A 20,977-nucleotide genomic window follows, 5' to 3' on the forward strand; every position below is an offset into this window, starting at 1 on the left:
GTGGGGTTTTTCTGCTGTTCTATAGCCTTGACGTTTTTCAAAATAAAAGGCTGGTGAACATCTGTTGTTCCTCAAATGTCAACTGGCAATGAACAGAAAGCGGCCCTGGAACTATTTGCCATCAGTTAGCTAACTGATGTGTGCTTACACCTGCCCGTTCCCCCAAAAGATTCAAGGAAGCTTCCAGGAAATACACAAGATAATGAAATGTAATTTTAAAAATTTAAATTAGTTCCTAGGAAATTATAAATTGGGAAATGTATATGTACTTGTTTATTTGCTATATGTAGGGGCTTTGCTATGTATGCTGTTTGGTTCCTTTAATATATTGTAGCTCTTAGTAAATCTGTTTGGAGGGTATAGATCATGTGCTTTTATCACCTCCATGGTGCCTTAACAGTACCACAAAGCATTCAAATTGGTGGACTTGTTTTGCTTCTCCTCTCATTACAATAACCACCAGCTTGAGGAGTATTACATACATGCATCTTTGAACATCTGTTGGCTTATTTTCTTAGGAAGATTTTTTTCTTATTGGTGAATTACAATCATACATAATAGTGGATTCATTGTTACATATTCATAAACAATATTTCTTAGGATAAATTTCTTGGGATGATTTTCCTAAGTTAGAAGAGCTAGACTTGTTAAGACTTTTTCCTTTTTCCTTTAACATTGTTTATTGATAAAAGGTGCATAACATAAAGCTGATTTGTGTACTTAATAATTTTATCAAGTACATACACACTTACCATCACCGTTATCCATTTCCAGAGTTTTTAATCTCAACTGAAATCCTGTACCAAGTATTAGCTCACCATTCCTCCCAGCTTCCGGCCCCTGGTGACCTCTGTTCTACTTTGTCAATGTGAACCTGCCTGTTCCAGGAACCTCCTGTGAGAACTGTGAAGCGTTGTCCTTTTGTGTCCAGCGTATTGCCCTTAGCTATAGCCAGTGTCAGTTTCATTCCCTTTTTTAATTGATCTGATTGATCTCATTGGATGTGCCACATTTTATTTATCCATTTATCTTTTGATACACTTGAGTTGTTTCCACCTTTTTTTGGTGTGTGTGGGGGGTTACTAGGGATTGAACTCGGGGTCACTCAACCAATGAGCCACTCCCCAGCCCTATTTTGTGTTAGAGACAGGGTCTCACTGAGTTGCTTAGGGGCCTCGCTGTTGCTGAGTCTGGCTTTGAACTCGCGATCCTCCTGCCTCAGCCTTCGGAGCCACTGGGGTGGCAGGCGTGCGCCACTGCGCCTGTTTCCACCTTTTGGCCAGAGTGAATGTGAGCATTGGTGTTAAGAGCCCCAACTTTCGGTTCCTGGGGGCATTTACCTGGGCTAGGAATTGCTGGTCCCACAGTAATTCTGTGTTTAACTGAGGACTGAGATGTTTTCCACGGCAGCGTCACCCTGTTATAATCGCCACCAGCCACGCACAGGGTTCCAGTTTCTTCACTTTCTCACCAACGCTTGTTCATGTTTTAATTTTTTTAAATTATAATCATCCTAATGGTATGTAGCAGTAGAGGAAATTCTTCAGCCTTTTCATAATAATTTCTCAACTATTACAATTCCACCAATAGTTTTCCCAGATTCTTTCAAACCTTTGTTCGTATAAATAATTTTTCTCTAAAAATTCTTCTGTGTGTGTGGGGGGGGTGGGGCACTGGGGATTGAACTCTGGGGCACTTGACCACTGAGCAACATCCCCAGCCCTATTTTGTATTTTTTAAAATTTAGAGACAGAGTCTTGAGTTGCTTAGTGCCTCGTTTTTGCTGAAGCTAGTATTGAACTTGTGATCCTCCTGCCTCAGCCTCCTGAGCCTCTAGGATTTACAGGTGTGTACCACCACGCTGGGCTAAAAAAGTTGTTCTGTGATTACTAATGAAGTTGATTTTTCTTTTTGAAATTTTTGGCTTATTCCTTATTTGGATTTTTTTTTTCTTTTTAAAAGTTGCCTCTTTTTTCCCCACTTAAATATTGTCCACATAAATGTATTTTTTATTCAGATGATTGAGGTATTTGCCAATTTTCCTATTAGGGTCACCTTAAAAGCTCAGAAGCCATCCCTGAACACTGTACTTTCGCTTTTTCTTGGTCCTCTTGGAGGGGTCTGTTGGACATGACCCGATTCTGTCGCTGGTAGCCAGCAGTCGGGTGACTTTCTCCGCAGACGCCTGCAGGTGGCTGGACCACAACAGGACCACCCACCGCGGCTCCCTTTCAGCCTTCCCTTCTGCAAGTGAGAGACTGCACACCGCCGTTTGTCCTTCCCTGTCTAGCTTCACAGCCCTCCTGTGTTTCTTACATTGTCTCTTGTGAACTGTGGGACAGAGTCCTTCCCACGTTATCCTAAGAGTAATGAAATGAGGCAAGAAGAGCAGCACCCATTACACTCCAGCAGAGAAGCGCTGGCCACGCTTGGTTTATGCAGTGTCCCCGGCCATGGAGCTGCAGCATCCTTGGCACAGGGCTGCACCGCGCCCTCCTAAGGCACAGGCATGGCTGCTAGTTTGTCGGATGTCCCACATCTGGCACAGTGGCCTAAATCGTAGGCTCCTGCCACACTGGAAGTAGCAGGAGCTGCCCCTGCACTTCCTCCTGATTGCTGAGCCCTGCCCCGGCTCCAGAACTGCACAGCGCCGAGTGCCCACACTGACAGGCTGTGTCAGGAGAGCACCGATCGCGCACCCTGGAGAGAAGGGGAGAAGCCCCTCGTGTGGAGGAAAGCATGAACTCCCGCAAGGCAGAGGCCGTGGTTCATTGTGGACTTCAGCTTTGTGGCCAGCTGGTGCCAAGCTGCCAGGAAGCGGGGCTGGGCTGGGCGTGGGTAGCTTGGGGGTAGAGTGCTTGCTTAGCTTGACCAAGGCCCTGGGCTCCATCTCCAGCCCCGCAGAAGAATGTCGTGTTTGCAGCAGGGGCCGACTGAACAGGTTCTGGTCTGTCCTGCAGAGGAACATGTTCAGCCATTACAGGGCTGAGCTGACACCAGGTAGCTCCAAGATTTATCAGTAAGTGAAAAGCCAAAGTGCAGAACGGCTCACTGTGGCGTCTCTGCCCTTCCCTTACCCAGAGGAGACTGCGCCTTGCATGAAGGTGAGTGATGGGAAGGAGACAGGAGCCCACTCTCGGGGTGTCCTTGGCTGCATGGGAGGGACAGTGGTTGTCACCAGAGGTGACCAAGCAGAGAGTGGAGGACTTTTTGGCAAGAGATATCGTCAAAGTGATGTGAGCTTTGAAAGAAGTTGACCTGGAGAACTTAATGGCGGTGCTTCTGGTTGTACCGACAAGGGAGGGGCTTACAGGGGACTGGCGGCACCATAGTGGCTGAGCCTGTGTCCTTCCCTTTGCTGACTTCCTAGTTAAGGGTCTTGGCTGGGACTGCCTCTGAGCCCATCCATGAGTGGAGGTGACGCGCATCTTGTTCACGTGCAGCTTTTGAGGCTGTGCAGTGACATGGGTGAAGCCCTTAGTGGGCAGGCAGCTGCTGCCTCCCTCTCCACCCAAGGCCTGGAGCCAGGGTGACTTCCGCACCCCCGGGGCTGTGGCACACATTCTTCTCAAGGCCAAGTGCTTGTGATGCCCAAGGCCCATGGGAGAATTTGACCATTCCCATTTGCCCTGCCATGATTTGCTGCCATCTGCTGAAACTGTGTGACACTTGGCTGTTCCTCCTGCTGGCCACAGGCCTGGGTTGGTCTGGCTGCCTTTTTAAAAATCTCCTTTTGCCCACATGCTGGGGATCCAAGCAGCGCTCTGCACTGAACCCATTCCCCCGCCCCTCTCTGTCTCTCTGTCTCTCTCTCTCACCGGCCCAGTGGACTCCAACGACAGCCTGTACGGGGGAGACTCCAAGTTCCTGGCTGAGAACAACAAGCTGTGTGAGACTGTGATGGCCCAGATCCTGGAGCACCTGAAAACCCTGGCCAAGGACGAGGTAGGTTTCCCAGGAAGTTTGATGATGGAAGGGAAACTGTTGCACCCAAGTTGTGTTCACACAAACACACTTCCTCTAGCACTCTAGGGCCTGCACGCCTGTCTTCTCTGCATGAACCGCGCCTACTCTGGGCTTCCCCTTCTTGTCATCCTGATCTGACACCTTCTGAGGCCCCCCTTCCCACGTAGCCAGCACCCACCTGCCCCCCGTGGACTGCCTCTGCTTCCACACCCCTGGCCCCCCCACTTGAGGGGAGCTCTGTGGGAGCAGGGACCTGCTGTGCCAGGATGACCAGATGTCTCGGGTCTGACCTCTGGGTCAACCTGTCACTCATCTTACCATCCCTCACACAAGCCCAGGTGCTCCAGCAGGACGTGGTGAAGGACTAACTCCCACTCCGAGCTCTCCTGTGTGCATACTGGCCCGACAGACGTTCTCACTAACCAAAAGGAAAACTGAGGCACAGGGAAGTTTGTTTATCCAGAAATCCCTGGGGTTCTGATAGGACAGGTCTAACCCGCGCCCCAGGCCATCCTCTTTAGTACTCTCTGCCCTGCCCAGCTAAGGCCTGGCCACCTACCTTCAAGGAGTGGCGCATGTCTCTAATGATAACAGGAGGTGTTTCCAGCCTGGCATTACACTTAAGTGTGATGAGGGTTTGCGTGCTGGCTTCATTTCTCACGACCGTCCTCTAGAGGAAAAAACCGAATCCTACAGCAATAGCTATGGGACTCCTCAAGGCAGTTTTCTGGAAGCCATGCTCTTATCCATAAAATGGGTTGTTACCAGATGCTGTGGCCACTTTCAGAGCGTGTGTCCCTTGTCATCCACAAAGCAGATGATTGAGTTCAGCAGTTTCCATACAGTATGACCTCATCAGCTGCCTGGCTCCCTTCACAAGTTACTGTGGCTTCTGCTTTTGCACCCTTGGTCCAGATGTGTGGATCCCACAAGCCCTGTCTCAGCCCAGCCATGACACTTGGCCAGGTGCTTAGGCACAGACTAGTCTGTCATTGTGGTCAAGGTGGAGGCGCAGGAGTTGACAGCACCACAGAATCTGACCTGCTCTCTGGCCCACCCCTCATCCTCCCCTGGATTGGCAGCCTGGCCCTGACCTTCCGCTCCCTGTGATCTTCCAAACCTTGGTCTTCTGCTCTGAGCTGCTCTGAGCTTTTATTCCCACCTAGATGTTGCCCGATGGCCCACTCCTGACCTCATCCTGCAGGAAAAACCTGTTGTCCCTTGCAACACCCCCTCCCCACACCTGAGAGGATTTTGGCTCCTCTATTCCCTCCTGCTGCCTTCCCACCCGTGTCTTCCTAGAGTCTCTTTCCCAGGTTTTGCTCCTATACCCTTTTGAAGTTGTCCAGTTTGAAGAAAAAATAAGCTCAAACTGGATTTTCTTACCTCCAAGCTGTATGCAGTGACACTCCTGCCATGTCCTTTCCCAAACCACCAAAATATATAGCACACCTAAAACGCAGTCCCATCCCGCTGCCTGCGGGGATTGGTTCCAGGACCTCAGGAAGGTACCAGTCTTCAGATGCTGCTGTCCCTTGTGTAAGCTGCATATTACTTGCATGTCATCTACACACGTCTTCCTATATTCTTCAATCTTTTCTAGATTACTTGTAATCTATAACAACATGTAAATGCCATGTAAATACCTTGTTAGGGTTCTCTAGAGGAACAGAATTAACATGAAATATAAAAGGGGGACTTACAAGATTGGCTTACACGACCAGAAGTGGGTAGTCCCCAGTGGCCCTCTGCAGGCTGGAAAGCTGGAGGGACCGGGAGCTGCGCAGTCCCAGAGGCTGAAGCCCCAGAACAGGTGGGATCAAGGTGCTACCCTAGGCTGAGACCAAAGGCTTCTGGAGAATCACTGCAGAGTCCTCTTTGGAAGAGTGAAGAAGCCAGAGTCTGAGATCCTCAGACAATCACAGCAGCAATCAAGAACCAGTTTAAGAAGAAAGGAGCTTGCACCTGCTGCTGCTTCCTTGTTCTTCCAACTTTATTCCATCCAAGCCATCATCCTATAGGATGGTGTTGCCCACACTTAGGGAGGGTCTCCATTTCAGTAGGCTACCCCACATGCCAGCCATTCCTAGACACACCCTCATTGACACACCCATAAGCCCATTAATCCTTGGTATTTCTTAATCTAATCAAGTTGACAATTCAAATTAGCCATCACATACCTGATCTGTTCAGGGAACAACTATAGGAAAAAAATAATACGTCTAGTACAGTGACAATTTATTTTTCCTGAATGTTTTCCATCTGGGATAGGTTGGTTCCACCACTGCATGCCCTGTGGACCTGGCAAGGTGACTGTGACTCACATCTTGGATTTCCATTCTCTCCAGAATATTTGAGCACTGCCTGAGGGGCCAGCCTGTTAGCAGTACAGAGTCCAAGAGCCCAAAAAATTTAGAAAAACTTCTATTGGGGGCTCTAAGTGCCACAGGGCACCTCAGAGGGCCATCTCTAGGGAAGAAGGCAGGCAGAAGGGTCCCCTGCTGACCCCAAGGGCTCTGGGCTGCAGAGCCCAGAACTCCAGGCAAGTTCATGCAAGCGATGCCTTGGCTGTCTGAATAAAGAACAGTGTTGGCACCCCACCTGGAAAACGGGTCTAACAAACCTGTATGAGAAGTTTGAGAGGGGCAATTCAGCCACCAAGAACTCTCCTGGCCTCTATGCAGAAGGGAGCCCTCTGTACCTTGCAGGAGAAGTGGGTACTTCTTTACTTTTGGTTTATGCTAAACTAATTCTCTCTTTCCCACCACCACAGAATTCTTAATCTTTTCCTGATTTCTCAAAACCAGTTGCTGCCTCTGTCTTCTAGCCCAGTGACCTCTTAGCACAAGATGAGTCACACCCACACGAGATTCTGCCATGTGGTTTGAAAATATTCCTTCACCCTCAGGAAGTGGGCTGGGTTTAATCAGTAGAAACAGCCATGGCCCTGAAACCCACCCCAGCTCAGTGAAAATAAGCCCCAAACCATGTATTTGGATAAAAGTAACATTTGACTTAGGCGAGTGAGTGAGCTGATGGCAAGGACTCTCAATTCTGAAAGAACAGCAAAGCTGGGCTGTTCCTGCAAACATCTGACATAAAAAGACACTCATGGAAAATGTGTCTGTGTGTTTATTAGAAAAATATGGGTAGACCAAACTGAAATTGAACACATCCTTTACCAATGCCACATAAAGTTCAGTAGGGACAACTCTCAGAATCCTCCAGTGGTCACCCCAGGAGCCAAGCCAAGCAGAGGCCCACTGTTGGAAACCCCAGTGCCCTGGCACTGCTAGAATGCCTGCTTCCAGAATTGTCCCCCGTGGGCACGTGAAGGAGCCAGCCCCTTTTCTGTCTGGAGCCTTACGAAGTTGGCTGTGGTGGAGCCAGGAAGGCTGCCAGGCTCTCCCCACTTCCTGGAAGTGACAGTTCTCGCAGGAAAAGCAGCTTTCTCCTATCTCAAGCCTCTGGAGGACGGGGGTCAGCCTGGTCCAGCTGTAATACTGCTTGTCCGAAGCCGGTCCTCCCAGGTCTCCAGTGATGTGACTTCAACAGACTGGTGTTAAAAAAAAACCTTGAGAATTGAGCTTTGGGGGATAGAATCCTTATTGAGGAATTATGCAACAGCCAGCCAGGAAGATAATGCATGCCTTTTTAAATTTCTTTAAAAATCTTCCCTTGCTGTATTGAAATGTGGTTGAAAGGATCTCAGGAGACTCTTTTGGCGAGGTCTTTGTGTAGCCCGATTAATTTGGGGCAGGACCCATGCAGGTGGCTTCTCCTTACCAAGGTGTCACCTCCTTTCCTGTTTGTTGGCTGGGGTACCATCGCATGACCCACTCCTCCACAAGGCCCTTTGAGTCAGCTAAGCTGCTGACCATGATGCCCACCGTGGGCTCTGGCATGGGTAGGCTGATGGGACAGAGTTGGCGAATGAACAAGGCCCTTGCTAGACCTGTCCTGAGCCCCAGTGCAAGGCTGTAACCATCTCCACCCTTCTCTCCCCCCCCCCCCCCAGGCCCTGAAGCGCCAGAGCTTGCTGGGCCTGTCTTTCTTCAACAGCATCATAGCCCACGGGGACCTGCGCAACAACAAGCTCAATCAGCTATCGGTCAACCTGTGGCACCTGGCACAAAGGCATGGCTGTGCAGACACCAGGACCATGGTGAGGCACTCATGGGCCCGGCATCAGCACAGCGTCAGGGCTGGACCTAGACTGCCCATCTCCCCTTTCAGAAGGGCACCGGGATCTTGGGTTTGGGCACCAAAAAAAAGAGCACCAGGCCTGAGAATTCCTAGCGTTAAAAAGCATGAATTTATAGGTGGTAACTTTCAATTAAAAACCAACCCAAGTTTTTAATATGGGTGGTTTGTTTGCTCCTTATAAAAACCTCATCCATTAAAATCTTCAGTCATTCCTGGTCACATACAAATCCTGAATTTTTTAGGGGCAATTCATGATGTAAGAAGTTTTACTTCAAAGACTCCGATTTCCCCCCACTCCTGTTCTCTTAAGTATAAGCACGCACTGGCAGGCCACTAGAGAACTGGGCTGCCAGGAGAGTTAGGAACCAAAAATGAGACAATCTTTTTCTTCTTAGGTGAAGACTCTAGAATACATCAAGAAGCGAAGCAAACAGCCAGACATGAACCATCTGACCGAGCTGGCCCTGAGGCTCCCACTGCAGACCAGGACCTAACCCAGTGCACCCGTGGCAGCTCCCTCCCAGAGAGCAGCTGTATTGCCTGAAACTCCTGCCGGGATCTGAGTTTCCTTTTTACTTTCTTTTCATTTACACACAGGTTGGCTTAAGCTTTGGCCTCTTCCCAGGTTATTCTGACAGTGAAAATCAGGGAATCATCAGAGCATTAAAATCAAATCTCGTCCTCCGGGCAGCGAGCAGCGTGTCTCTCGTGTTTCTTTGCACAAGTGAAGTGGCCTTTCGGTTTCGCAGTAAGCACCAGGGAGGCCCAAATGGCCTTTAGGGAGTAACAAAGGGATGCGAGAACTTTCTTTCCTGGAATATGCTTCTGGTGTTTCATAAAATAACTTGGAAAAAGCAGTCCTCTGGGGGAGGGGGGTATTGAGGATTGAGCCCAGGGGCACTTGACCACTACACTACATTCCCAGCCCTTTTCATTGAGACAGGGTTTTGCTACATTACTAAGGGCCTCAGCTGCCGAGGTTATAGGTGTGCATTACAGCACCCACTCACTGTACTGCACCACACTGTACCCTCGAGTTAGAGAAGCACTAAAATCTGGAATTGAATGTTGCCTAAAACACCTCGGAAGACTTAGGAAAAGCAGATATCACCATTTAATTCCTTTTCCTAAAGAAAACAGCTCAACTAGATTGTTGAAAAGATCAAAGGAGAAAGGTCAAGTATGAGATTTGCTTTGGCTTCACTGGAACATTCCTCTGATCAGATGCAGAATGCTACCGAGAAGGCAGCACCTGTCACCCAGGTCATGGTACCTGGGGCTCTTTAGAACCCAAGCTGGAAGCCATGCCACAGCTGATGACACTTCCATGTCATGCTCTCGGGCCTGGGTCTCCACCACAGCAGTCACCCAGGACCTCTCTTTACGACCAAGGGAAATCCTGAGCTGCATCCCTGGAAATGTGCCACTGGTTGATTGGCATGACTAATGCTCTCTAAGATGCCGTGCTCAAAATCCAGTGGATGGGCGCACCAGGACGTCAAATCCAACTCCGCACTTAAAAAGACAGCAGCTGGGACAGACGTGATCTCCCAGTAGCACAGCCACATCTGCTTGGTGGCACCTCAGACACCTCTTTGCTTGTAGCTACTCTGTCGGGGGAAGGAAGATGAGCTTGCTCTTCAACAGGAATTCCATCCCCGTGTGAGATTTAGATATGTTACAAAACTTCTGTTTCCTCCAATCTCAGTAAAGTCCCTGGATGGGGCATTCAGAGCACTAAGTGTGACTAAGGGCTTGGGGTACAAAAGTGCATGGCGACCCCCAGCGGCCTTATTACTTTATCCCTGAACCTCTGCTGCCTCTCATCTGTAGGAGGGATGATAGCACCTACTTCACAATCATGATTAAATACATCGGTGCAGGGATGCCACGTGCCCAGCCTGTGCTGCACCCTGACTCTGAGCCACTATCATTAACACAGGTGTTGCCCAACAGGATGGAAGCTTTGACAGACAGGCGGTTTCAGCCACTCATGCATTCTCTTGGCTGCCAACTCATGAACTGTCCCCACCTGTCCGTCCAAGCCCATCGAGGACTGTCGGGTGGCTTGCATCCACAAAAGTAAATAAGAAAAGCAATTTGGGCTGTTTGGGGAGCCAAGACGCTAGAGTTTAATCTTCCAACTTGACAGACTTGGAAGCGTTCCTGTCGATGTAGAAGACTCTGCTCGGGGTGGTGGGGAAGCCGAGGCCGGCCCCCCGGTTGTACTTCCAGCTCATGGCCCTGTCGTAGTCTTGCTGCAGGTTCTGCTGCAGGGTGTCCGCGGCCTTCTTGCTCATGGCCATGTTGGGCTTTCCAATCATGCTGGGCGGGCGACTGAAGGAAGGGGACAGATTCTTAAAGCCACCCATAAGTTTGAGAAATTTCAGTTTCTGCTCCTCGTTTTCAAAACCAGCAGTATCCCACTGGCCAAACTGGGTTCCCTGCATTAAAAGGAAAAAGGCCATCATTTTCCTTGAATGCGAAGGAGTCCCCCAACTCCAACTAGGACAGTTCTGCTGGTTCAAATGCCAGCTCGAGGGCCACTCAGCAGTTTCCTGCTGTTATTCCTGACAAGGATTCCATGAGGAATGCTGGGATGCTGATAAGGAGACGAGGTCTGCCCCAGACATGAGGCCACAAGCCACATTGTAACCTGATGGAGTCCAACTCTGGCCCAGCCAGCAAGAGCCCTCTGTACACCTAGCTCTGCTCCCCCCACATGTGGGGAACCGCACGGCACAGCACAGCTCCCCTCCGCACAGGACACCTTATTTCACCTTGGGCTTTTTTGGGGGAGGTTGGGGGCACAAGGAATGGAGCCCAAGATGCTTTATCACTGAACTGTACCCCCAGCCCTCTTTATTGCATTTCTATTCTAGGTCAGGGTCTCACTAAGTTGTCCAAGCTGGCCTCAAACCTGCCATCCTCCTGCCTCCGCATCCCAAGTCACTGGAATTATAGGCCTGAACCATATGCCCAGGGCATCTCCACCTTACCCACCCCTACTCCACACCCCGTCAGGCCTCGGCAGCTCATCCATCAGCCTACTGTTTTCAGTGGGAAGGGAGGGGAGCAACTGGGAACTGAAGAGTTTTTCTTCTGCGGCACTGCACTTTACAGCAGCAAGGAGTGAGGCCCACAAAGAGTCACAAGGCCAAGTTAGAGGCTGAGCCAGCCCAGCATCTCGGGGGTCCCAATTCCAGCCAGAGCATTCTACCATCTGTGCACAAATCCCCCACATGCACCAAAGTGCGAGACAGCCCCTCAAGACACCTCATGGGAGAAACAAGAAACCCAACTCCCCAACTTTCAAATCATGTGGCCCCAGGCTAAAGCCCCACCTGGTCCAGTCACCTACCCTAAGCCTCAGTGTCCTTATTTACCATCTCAAGGGGCTTTGGTGAAACTTAAAAGATTTTATACCAGAAATGTAGTGCACAGCTCTTGGCCCGCCGTCAGTCTCCCCCACCAAAACACTGACCTGGAACTGTCTACCTGCCAGCCCAGTGCTCATTTCCACCTCGGCTCTGGGAGAACAATCAGAACCAGCTGTCGTTACAGTGGCTCTGAGTGAACTGGTGACCTGTCCTCCCTGCTACGTGGTGGCCAGGTGCAGGAATGAGTGCTGTCTCCCTGGCCTGCGATTTCTAGAGCGGGGCTGCTGGTGATGGCTCCTACTGGGCTCTGAGGAGAGCTCATCAGCAGGTGGATGGCCTGCCTTCCATCAGCAGGTGGAGGCCCATGGCCAGCAGACCCCAGCCCAGGATGACACCCTGTTTCTTGTCCCCCATAGTCAGGGTGTCCTGCTCAGCTCAACAGGATGGAGGATCCAAGCACAGCAAAAGAAAGAGCGGAAAGCCCTATTCCGCGACCGTCAGGCTAGGCCAAGTCCCAGGGAAGCTTCCTGCCCAGAGACTCAACAAAGTGGTGGAGTCAGTAAGCGACTGCAGGTGTTCAGATTCACAGCAGCCCCTCCTGCCGTTGCAGCCTGAAGGCTAAAGACAGCAAGAGAGCAGCCTGCCCCAGCACCTGGGTCCCTCTGCCCCAGTCCAGCCTGTTACGGAGTCCCCCTATCCCTCCTCCTCTGCACCCTCCTCAGGTGAGCAGGCCGAGCCCTCTGATGGGCCCCTCCCCGGGGGAATGCCCCCCAGAGCTCCCCCTGCAGCAGCTCACTGTAAGCACCCCACTATTGCCTCAGCCGCTGAAGCTGGCCTGGTGGGCAGGCACACTGTGTCCCAACCACCATGCCACCTGGCTGGCCTTCACTACACCGTGGCCCACCTTTGGGCTCTGCACTCACTGTTGTCTTCTCAGGGCTGGTGCCTCCATACCACTAGCTAGGTCACCTTCCCAAGCCTCCTCCTCACCTCACCCCATCCAGTGCAGTGCCAACCCCACCTCACCTTGGTTTTCTCCCTGGCATTACGACCCAGGACGACCACTCTTTCCTGTTTCCCCACCACCCCTGCACCCCCACCAGCCAGTGAGCACGATGAAGGGTCACGTGTGCCCTGGGCCACCTCTGCCAACACCTGGCACACTGAGGATCCTGGTAAGAGGAAGCAATGATTCAGCTGAGTGACAGGGTATATGGAGAGGAGGGACCCAGCAAGGCTGAGCTCACTCACCCCAGCAGCCTGGCTTCATGGTCCCCGCAGTGTCCTTCCGTCTGTCCTAGCTTCTCAGGCCAGCTCTGGCAATTTCCCATCCAACCTGGATCTCAATCTGAGAGGCCTGCCAACTCCCACCCCGCCCCCGCCTCCTGCGCAGCTCCCAGCAGCCCTCCCAGGACACCACCCACTGTTGCCAAGTTTGCCCAGAGTTCTCCACCATCCAGTCACCCGGCTCACTCGCCCAGAGCAGGACACGGCTTTACTTCACACAGCCAACTCCCCGGGAGAAGGCTAGCATCCTTTTCAAAGGAAGGAAAATGGCTAGGACAGCTCGGTGGAGAGCACCTGGGGCCTGGATGAACAGTCCCCCCTCCATGCCCCAGGCTGAGCAGCAAGGGCTGGAGTGTGAACACCAAGCCCACCTCACACACCCTGGCATCAAACTTACCGTCCAGTTCCCGCCGGCTTCAGAAGCTTCCGTCTTGCCAGACTCGCGATCGATCTCTTCCTGCAAGGCCTTTCGCCTCACCTGAGCAAGGAGGGAAACCAAGTTTTGTTTTGACCTAAAAACTCAGACAGATGGAGCCAGGCAGTGGAGGGTGCGGCAGGCAGCAAGCTCCACTCTCTAGAGATCAGGGGACGGTTCTGCATCCCCTCTAGACCTGGGGCTGCAGTACTGATGCACAGGCCTTCCCTAGCCCCCTGGACAGGGTCTCCTGAGAATGACTTTCCCTACAAGCAGATGCTCATCCACCTTCCCAGCCATTCTGGGAGGAAACTTTCCTAACAGCAATGCCAAGGCCCTGTTGTCCTGTGATGATGGCACCATTTTCTAGACAGATGGAGGCTGTGTGCAGAATAAGGCAGAGGCTAGTCTGAATCCCTGTACTGCCATCAACCAGCCGTGTGGCTTGGGTAGGTCACCTAACTTTTCTGAACACTGGCCAATTTATCAACCAAGAAGACAACATCAGTTCCTTTAGAGGGTAAGTGGGAGAAACACCCAGGTGGAGGAGAGTTGGACACACAGTAGGTACCTCTCATACACATGTGGTAGGATGACTCAAGGCCTCCCCTGGACCAACGACAACCCTGCTATTCAGTATAGAAGCTTCCAGGGCCTTTAAGGTTCAGGTTTGACATCAGGTCCCCTAATTTTTGGCCCCTCCTCCCTTCTGATCTATAAAGGCTGTGAAATGAGGTGACCTTTTCTATCATATAAAACTAAAACAACAAAGTCCCAGCTATAAGGATGAGAGAAGATGAAGGTGCATCCTCTGGGGAAACCGTGCTGCAGTTGTAGGTGATGGTGAAAGTTGCGCATCTACCAAACCTGAAAGCCGGTCCAGTCAGAGGATACACTAAAGGAGCGGTGTGTGTACGGGGCACGAGTCCACGTAACTTTAAAATCACACGTATAAACGACAAGGGAAAAACCTGGCAGGATACATGAGAGGGTAACTGACAGTAGGTGGAAAGACTTCAGGTCATTCCCTCAAACATGCTGTCTTCCCAGTTTTAAATGTAAAGAACTAGTATGGGAAACAGAGGGAAGGTGCAGGTACACTGAGGTCGAGCCAAGTGGCTAGAAACTCCCTTAAGAATGGTGTTCAGCAGGCACAGATGAACACAAAGCAAAAGGCCTGTGAATGAAGTGACTGTGTCGCTGCTCTGAGGTCCAGATCTTGCCATGCTCCCGAGGTTGGGCTGGGGCTCATCAGTCAAGGCCCACTGCTGCCCTCTGCATGGTCCCCAGCCCCACTCCAGCAGCTCCAGCAGCGCTGGCTCTGGCCTTGGCCCCAGTGAGCCCAGAGAGCGCACCTGCAGGGTCTGGGGAGCTGCTCTGCAGGAGCCGGTGCTCTGGCCACACCCTACATGGAGGCCCTGGCAAGTCACCTCATTGCTCCTTGCTCCTCTCTGCCTCACCACAAGGTCACAGCTCCAGGGAGTGCCCCAGCACCAACCAGCCCTGGTGCTCTCCCGTCTCTCCTGAGAGGCCTCCCCAGACTCGATGCACTTCTAAATGCTCCCTTAGTTTCTCCTCTCCTAGGTCAAGGGGTCACAGAAGAGGACTGCTCCATCCCACCCTCACCCGCTGCCTCCCTGGAGCACTGAGGCAGCGCACAGCAACTGCATGAGGTGGGGAGGGGCACACACAGAGGAGGCCACATAGCCTTTGGAGACCCTGGTGCCTCTGAGAAGAGGGTCTTGTGACCTGTGCTCCTAGGGGGTGGCAGAAGGCAGCAAGAGGGCCCCAGGGAGAACCGAGCCATACCTGGTCTATGTGCGCCTCGTCCATGTTGCCCTTCTTTTCCAGCACCACCTCCAAGTCTGTGTCGGGTTCCTGCGCGAGAGGGCAGAGGTGGGCAGGTTCAAGTGCATGGTGAATGGTCTCTGCCCAGCAGCCAGCTGGGTGGGGTCACAGCAGAGTTCAAGAGAGATCCCAGACCATGGCGCCACGGGGGCCCCTGCCTCCCTGATGGCATTTCACAGTCAACAAAGCCCTGCCCCTCCTCTCTCTGCCAAAATTCTCCTCCCAAAATGGTGGGCATTAAGCTACGTGACAGTGAAACTGAGGCTCAGAAAGGTCAAGTGAGGCTCAGGGACAGGCTGATTCCAGCCAGGTCTCCTGACAGCCAGCTGAGTGTGCAGCCTCCTCACCAGCCCTCCCTCAGGGACACCAAACCAGCAAGAGCAGGGCAGGTGCAGGCCCGGCTGACAGCAGGGAGGGCTATAGGAGCCTGGGTATGCGGACTGGCTGTGGGGCCCTGCCAGCACTCTGGCTGCTTCAACCACCCAGTTCTGTCCTCCACAATGCCACCTGAGCCTTTTCTACCTGTTCCCCGCCCTCACCCCAGCTCCACTGATGCTGCAGCTCAGGTGCACTTTAAAATCTCAATGGAGGGCATGTCCTCTTCCCTCAACCCCCTAAGGGGTCCCATCTAGTTCACACCAGAGTCTAGACTCCTGAGGCCTCTAGGGACCCCTGTACCTGGCCTCTGCCCACCTCCACCATGCCACTGCTCCACTTGCCACGTGGGGCCTCTGCAAGGAGGCAGAGGCCCACACAGGCCTGCCCTGACTCTCTCTAGCTGGGCCCCTGGGGGATCCAGGGCTTGCCCACTACCCTGATCCTTCAGTCACAACTGCCAGCACACGTGTGGCACCCAACACACGTGTGCTGACCCAGGGATGACCCCACTCAGGTCACCCCGACTGCACCTGGTAGGCACGCGCACACCTGCCGACTCAGCAGGCTACTCTGAGAGGCAGCATCCATGGGTGGCGGATGCTAAACAGAGGGGACACCTTTCTCGGGGCTCCTGGGAATGGGACTCATGTATAACAGGGGCTGGCTCCAGGCCTGTAGGATTCCTCCTAGCCCCAAGTTTCTAGATAAAGATGACAGCAAAAGGAGCCTGATGGATGAGGGCACAGCGGGAGAAATCCACCCGCCTAAGCTTCCTCCCGCAGGCCCCCAGCCTGACCGGGCAAGCGGAGTGTGGGCCTCAGATGTGTGCACCTAAGGGTCAGCTCCAGCCGGTCCCCAGGTCAGGCCACCACTAGGGAAGTGCTCATCACTACTACTTGAGGGCCACAGGGGACAGCCACCCTGAAGTCACCATGAAAGTCTTATCCTCATGGAAGACAGTCATTTCTTGGCTTTCAATGACAATGGCTTCTAAGACATGATACCCTGGTGGATTCTGGAAAGAGACCCACATCAGAACTAGCCAATCTGGGTCTGAACCCCAGTTCTACTTCTCACCAGTTGAATGACTTCAGACAAGGCCTTCAACTCCCTTGGGCCTGTTTCCGTGTCTATTAAATGGGGATGACCCGCACAGCTGACCCACCAGACAGGTGAGAAGGTGACAGGGTTAACACGCCGAGGCACTAGGACACTTCCTTTGGAGGTGGCGGAACTACTAGGGTGAAAGCCTAGTTAATGGAATCATCTTGCAGGAGGCAGGGGTTGGGGAAGAGGAAGTGCCAAAGCATAAGTACCCTTCCATGTGCAAAAGTGCACACAGATACACACACACGCTCTCTCCCAGCTGCATGTTACCCTCCCAGTGCACAGTCCACTTCTGAAGGAAACCTACCTCCTTCCATGGGCCTTTTGTTACCCCACTCTCTTTCCTCCTCTTCTTCTTCCTTTTCAGAGTCAGCTCCTCTACAACTGGCTGCTCTGCCTTCTTCTTGGACTTCACCTTCTTCTTCACTGGGGACGAAGGGCCATCTCCTATTGGAATGTATTCTTGGACATCAACTGTGACCGGCTTCTTCTTCCTCCCTTTCCTAGGGCTGCTCTCTGTGACCCTGGGGAGTCTGGAGTGGCCCAGCAGGGCGTCTCCTTCCTGATGGATTTTCTTTTTCTTCTTCAGCTTCACACTGCTTTCTCTGGGTCTCCCCTGCTTCCGTTTCTGCCCTGAGGCTGCCTGCTCCTGGACCTCGTTCTCCAGGGAGCCTGCATAGGGGGCATCTCCAGCCTCGTAGAGCCACGGGTCCTGGCTGGAGAAGGCTGCAATGTCCTCGGACTTTTTTCCCTTCTTGTGTTTTCTGAGCTTCTTCCCAACTCTGGTCACCTCCTCACCGTTTCTGGTGTCTTGGGAGGTCTTTGTCACTGAGCCATGGGACGTGATGAGCGATGAAGACTTCCTCTTCTTTTTCTTCTCCTTGCTGAAGGACTCCGAGCGGCCAAGGGCTTGCTTCTTGCGGCTGGGTGAGACCTCTGTCCGTCTGGCACTTGGCCTGGGCTCCGAATCCAGCCGCTCCTCAAAAAGGGTGCCGCAGCCCTTCTTTTTCTTTTTTTTCTTCACTAGAGGCACCTCATGCGCTTGCACCTGGCCTACGTTCTTAGAGGGGGATGCAGCCCTAACAGGAGAAGCATCAACAAAATAATCGTCACAGCTTAAAACTGAGTAGTGAGTGCCTGGCTCTTTGACCACCTTCTTCTTTTTCTTCTTTTTCTTTTTCTCTGGGACCCCAAGACCCAGGTCAACTTTATGGGTCTTGGTGATCATTCCTTAAAAAAAAAAAAAAAAAAAAGTACAAGTTATATCACCACATCCAGCTGCTGGTGTTCAATACTAAGTTCTGCACAAACCGTGTGTCTGAGTGGGTGGTCTGAAATGACTGCGAACAAGGAAATGGCCAGGATTCATTTGGAGCAAAGAGAGATCTATTAGAAGTAGCAGAAGTTTTCATTTAGATAGGCCTAGGTTCAAATCTAAATTGCTGCCACTTTGAACCAACCCCCTAACTTCTCTGAGCCTGTTTCCTCATCTGGAAAATGGGATGGAGCATGCAACCTCCTTCCTCAAATGGATATTAGAGAAAACAAATGAGATAATCCATGCAAAGTGCTTAGAACATTGTCAGTCCCTTTTTCTAAGGCATTTCCTTTAATCTCTGGTCATTCATTCAACAAATACTTACAGAAAACCTATCTTGGGCCAGCCCCGGAGGGTACAAGTGTTATCAAGTCAGAAAGCTGCCCACAGGGACATACCTTCTGCTGAATGGAGACAGAAATCCTGAAAAGTGGTCAGCCCCTCCTGCTGAATCCCACCAGAGGCAATAAACACAGCTCCTACTCTGGGTTATCTAAACAGCCCAAATTCATTTCTGAACTTAAAAGCGAACATTCCCCCTTCCACTCTTGTTAACTATACCCTCCTAATTGCCTTCCACATGGCACAGTGAGAGGAGGAGCCCAGTTAGAACTCTAATAAACCAGAAGCTGTTCAAGGTAGGAACCACATCCTGCTTTAAGTGTTTCACTGTTTTGGTTTTTTTTTTTTTTTTTTTTTGGAGAGGGGAGGGGGTACCAGGGACTGAACTCAGAGAGTGACCACTGAGCCCCAGCCCCAGCCCTATTTTCTGTATTTTATTTAGAGACAGGGTCTCACTGAGTTGCTTAGCGCTTTGCCATTGCAAGGCTGGCTTTGAACTTGTGATACTCCTGCCTCAGCCTCCCAAGCAATTGGTATTACATGCGTGTGCCATCATGCTGGGGACTGTTTCACTGTTTTTTAATTTCAAAATGATCGCCAATATTTAATGATTGGCAATGACACAGCTACCAAGAATGTCTACCTTTTCTTAGACAAATGAAAGTCTCTGTGAGAAGGGATTAAAACTCTTAAAACACTTTAATTTCCACCTGGGCTACTTCTCTGGCTCCAGGCACCAGACTAGTTCCTGCACAGGAGCTAGGGGAAAAGGAGACATTCAGAGAATCTAGAAACAAAATATCTCCTTGTAGGTTTGGCTGGTCAGAGAGAAAACCCAGGAGCTTCTCCAACCCGCAGCACTCCTTGGCTTCAGAGCTGGAGGGTTCAAACTGGACTCAACCCACACTTAGCAGCCTCAAAAAGCCAGACCAGGCCTGAGCTATATCTCAGGTACATTCATTACACCATCCAGTAGCACCTGGAGAGGCAGGTGCTCATTTATTGTTCTTGGCCCCATTTCCTGGTGTATTCCCAGAGCCTATCTCAGTGCCTGGCAGACAGCAGGTGCTCAATAAATTCTCAACAAATGAATGCTAGAAATACAGATAAAAGACAAAACATCAGCCATCAAAAGCAGTGGGTTTGAAAGAGGCATAACAATAATACACAAGATAAGAGAAAGGACGGTGGTGAGGACTGCAAGATGGATTTACTACCAGTTGTCAAGAAAGATTCTGGGGAATAGCAGCAACTTGGGCAACTTAAGGAAATGATGTCAGCCTCTGAGACAAAGGAAGCAATGGCAGGATGGCTGGCAGCTGGAGGAAACAGGCTAGCTTGAACAGATGCCTTGAGATATACAAGTGGAGATGTTCGCTGGACACACGGACACAGGGTCTGAGGCTCAGGGTGACTGCACTGGTCACGGGTAACATGAACAGGACCATATGGTTGGCAATCAAGACTGGAACATAATGAGCCTAAGAGCTGAAGATAAACAGGTGGGCGGAGAAGGTGCAAACCTGAAGTGGGTGGAGTCAAGCCCACACGGCTCTCTGACGGAGGAGTGGTCAAGAGCTAGTAAGAATAAATAAGCCACCAGGACTTAGATGGGCTTCTCTCCTATCTCTGCCACCCAGAGCTATGCAGGATTCTCCTCCTCGGCCTTCCGACCCCAGACGTATGCACTCTTGCAATCAGAAGGGAAGAGGAAACGAACCATACAAACGCTTTCTACAAAAGCGCTTTTAAGCGTCCGCCAGAGTCTCCTAAGGACTGATGTGACTCTCCCACCTCACAGGCGTTGGCGACCTAGTTCACCCGTCCAACGTTTTAAATTCAGCAAGTGGCAAAACAGGGATTCGAACCCAGACCGCAGGATCCCAGAGCCCGAGCACCAACCAACACCCCACTCCCACCGTAGACTCACTAGCACGACGCAGGCGAGCCAAAGGCGGGGTCGCTCCCTCCAAAGCCCCGCTGGGTCAAAGCTTCTGCTTAAGCACGCAGCGACGGCCTCCGCGGGGTCCGCGGCTCGGCTTCATGGCGGGAGAACTTCCTGAACGCGGCGGCGCACACGGGCAGATGGGGGCGGGACTTGGGGCGCAGGATCCTGCTCCCCGACCTCTTCTCGGTCGCGAGAACCCTCAGGCCCAAACTCCATACCCACCGCGGCCCGCCTGCACCGCACGCCCCGCACTTACCTGCAGGCCAAACCTCCCCGCCTCCACGTGAGGACCAGCGCCGCCGTGACCCGGAAGTCAATTTCGAGTCGCTGGTCCGTCCCCGCGAGTTCCGGCCCCTTCCGGTTCGCGGCCGCTCGGTGAACGCGGTTGTCTTGGAAACCGCAGCCATGGCGGCGTCGCGGCAGACCTCAAGCCGCAGCGTTCAGCGCATGGAGCCTAGCGGCTCCGCCGAATCGTCTGTCGCCACCCGGACACCAGTGCCCACCTTGTCGTCCCCGTCCCCGTCCCCGGAGCTGCCTGTCTCGCCGGGGCAGGTGGCCGAGCTATCGGGCAAAAACCTGTGGGAGCAGATCTGCGAGGGTAGGCAGCCCGGACTGGCCGCGGCGGGCGGGACGCGGGCGGCCGGGCGGGGGCCGCGTGTGGCCGGCGCCCACTGTGCGCCAGGCGGCTGACGTGCGAGGCCGCGGCCCGCCGGCCCCGAATTCCACGCTCGGGCCTGGAGCCGCGGTCGAAGCCGAGGGGAGGAAAACGGAGCGAGGGAGCC

The 20,977-nt window shown here is 52.2% G+C and overlaps 3 protein-coding genes across 7 annotated transcripts in view; 2 read left to right on the forward strand and 1 right to left on the reverse strand.

Moving 5' to 3' along the window:
• VPS35L (VPS35 endosomal protein sorting factor like) overlaps positions 1-8,866 on the forward strand; it is a 99,544-nt gene extending 90,678 nt beyond the window's left edge. Inside the window, exons 29-31 of the mRNA XM_081300360.1 lie at positions 3,827-3,945; positions 7,985-8,131; positions 8,568-8,866. Coding sequence (XP_081156486.1) covers positions 3,827-3,945; positions 7,985-8,131; positions 8,568-8,666 — 365 coding nt within the window. The 3' untranslated portion in view covers positions 8,667-8,866. The remainder of the gene's footprint in view (positions 1-3,826; positions 3,946-7,984; positions 8,132-8,567) is intronic.
• Positions 6,983-20,602, reverse strand: KNOP1 (lysine rich nucleolar protein 1; the record flags this gene model as incomplete). Of its 3 annotated transcripts, none has more annotated exons than XM_081300361.1 (6): positions 6,983-7,522; positions 9,446-10,616; positions 13,237-13,317; positions 15,064-15,132; positions 16,895-17,817; positions 20,452-20,602. In XM_081300361.1, the coding sequence occupies 5 exons, from the start codon at positions 20,600-20,602 to the stop codon at positions 10,305-10,307; spliced, it is 1,536 nt and encodes a 511-aa protein (XP_081156487.1). In that variant the 3' UTR covers positions 6,983-7,522; positions 9,446-10,304. The 3 variants fall into 3 exon arrangements, with proteins under 3 accessions (XP_081156487.1, XP_081156488.1, XP_081156489.1); XM_081300362.1 differs by having other exon boundaries at positions 7,053-7,522; positions 10,205-10,616; XM_081300363.1 differs by lacking the exons at positions 6,983-7,522; positions 20,452-20,602 and adding an exon at positions 20,178-20,440 and having other exon boundaries at positions 9,528-10,616.
• The window catches only part of IQCK (IQ motif containing K), a gene marked incomplete at its 5' end in the record, with an annotated part of 122,834 nt that continues 122,457 nt past the window's right edge, over positions 20,601-20,977 (forward strand). For all 3 annotated transcript variants that reach the window (XM_081300365.1, XM_081300367.1, XM_081300366.1), the window contains one exon: positions 20,601-20,793. In XM_081300365.1, the coding sequence (XP_081156491.1) occupies positions 20,601-20,793 (193 nt within the window). The remainder of the gene's footprint in view (positions 20,794-20,977) is intronic.

This window comes from Spermophilus citellus (assembly GCF_964194105.1).
Source record: "Spermophilus citellus genome assembly, chromosome: 6".
NCBI classification, from domain to species: Eukaryota; Metazoa; Chordata; class Mammalia; order Rodentia; family Sciuridae; genus Spermophilus; species Spermophilus citellus.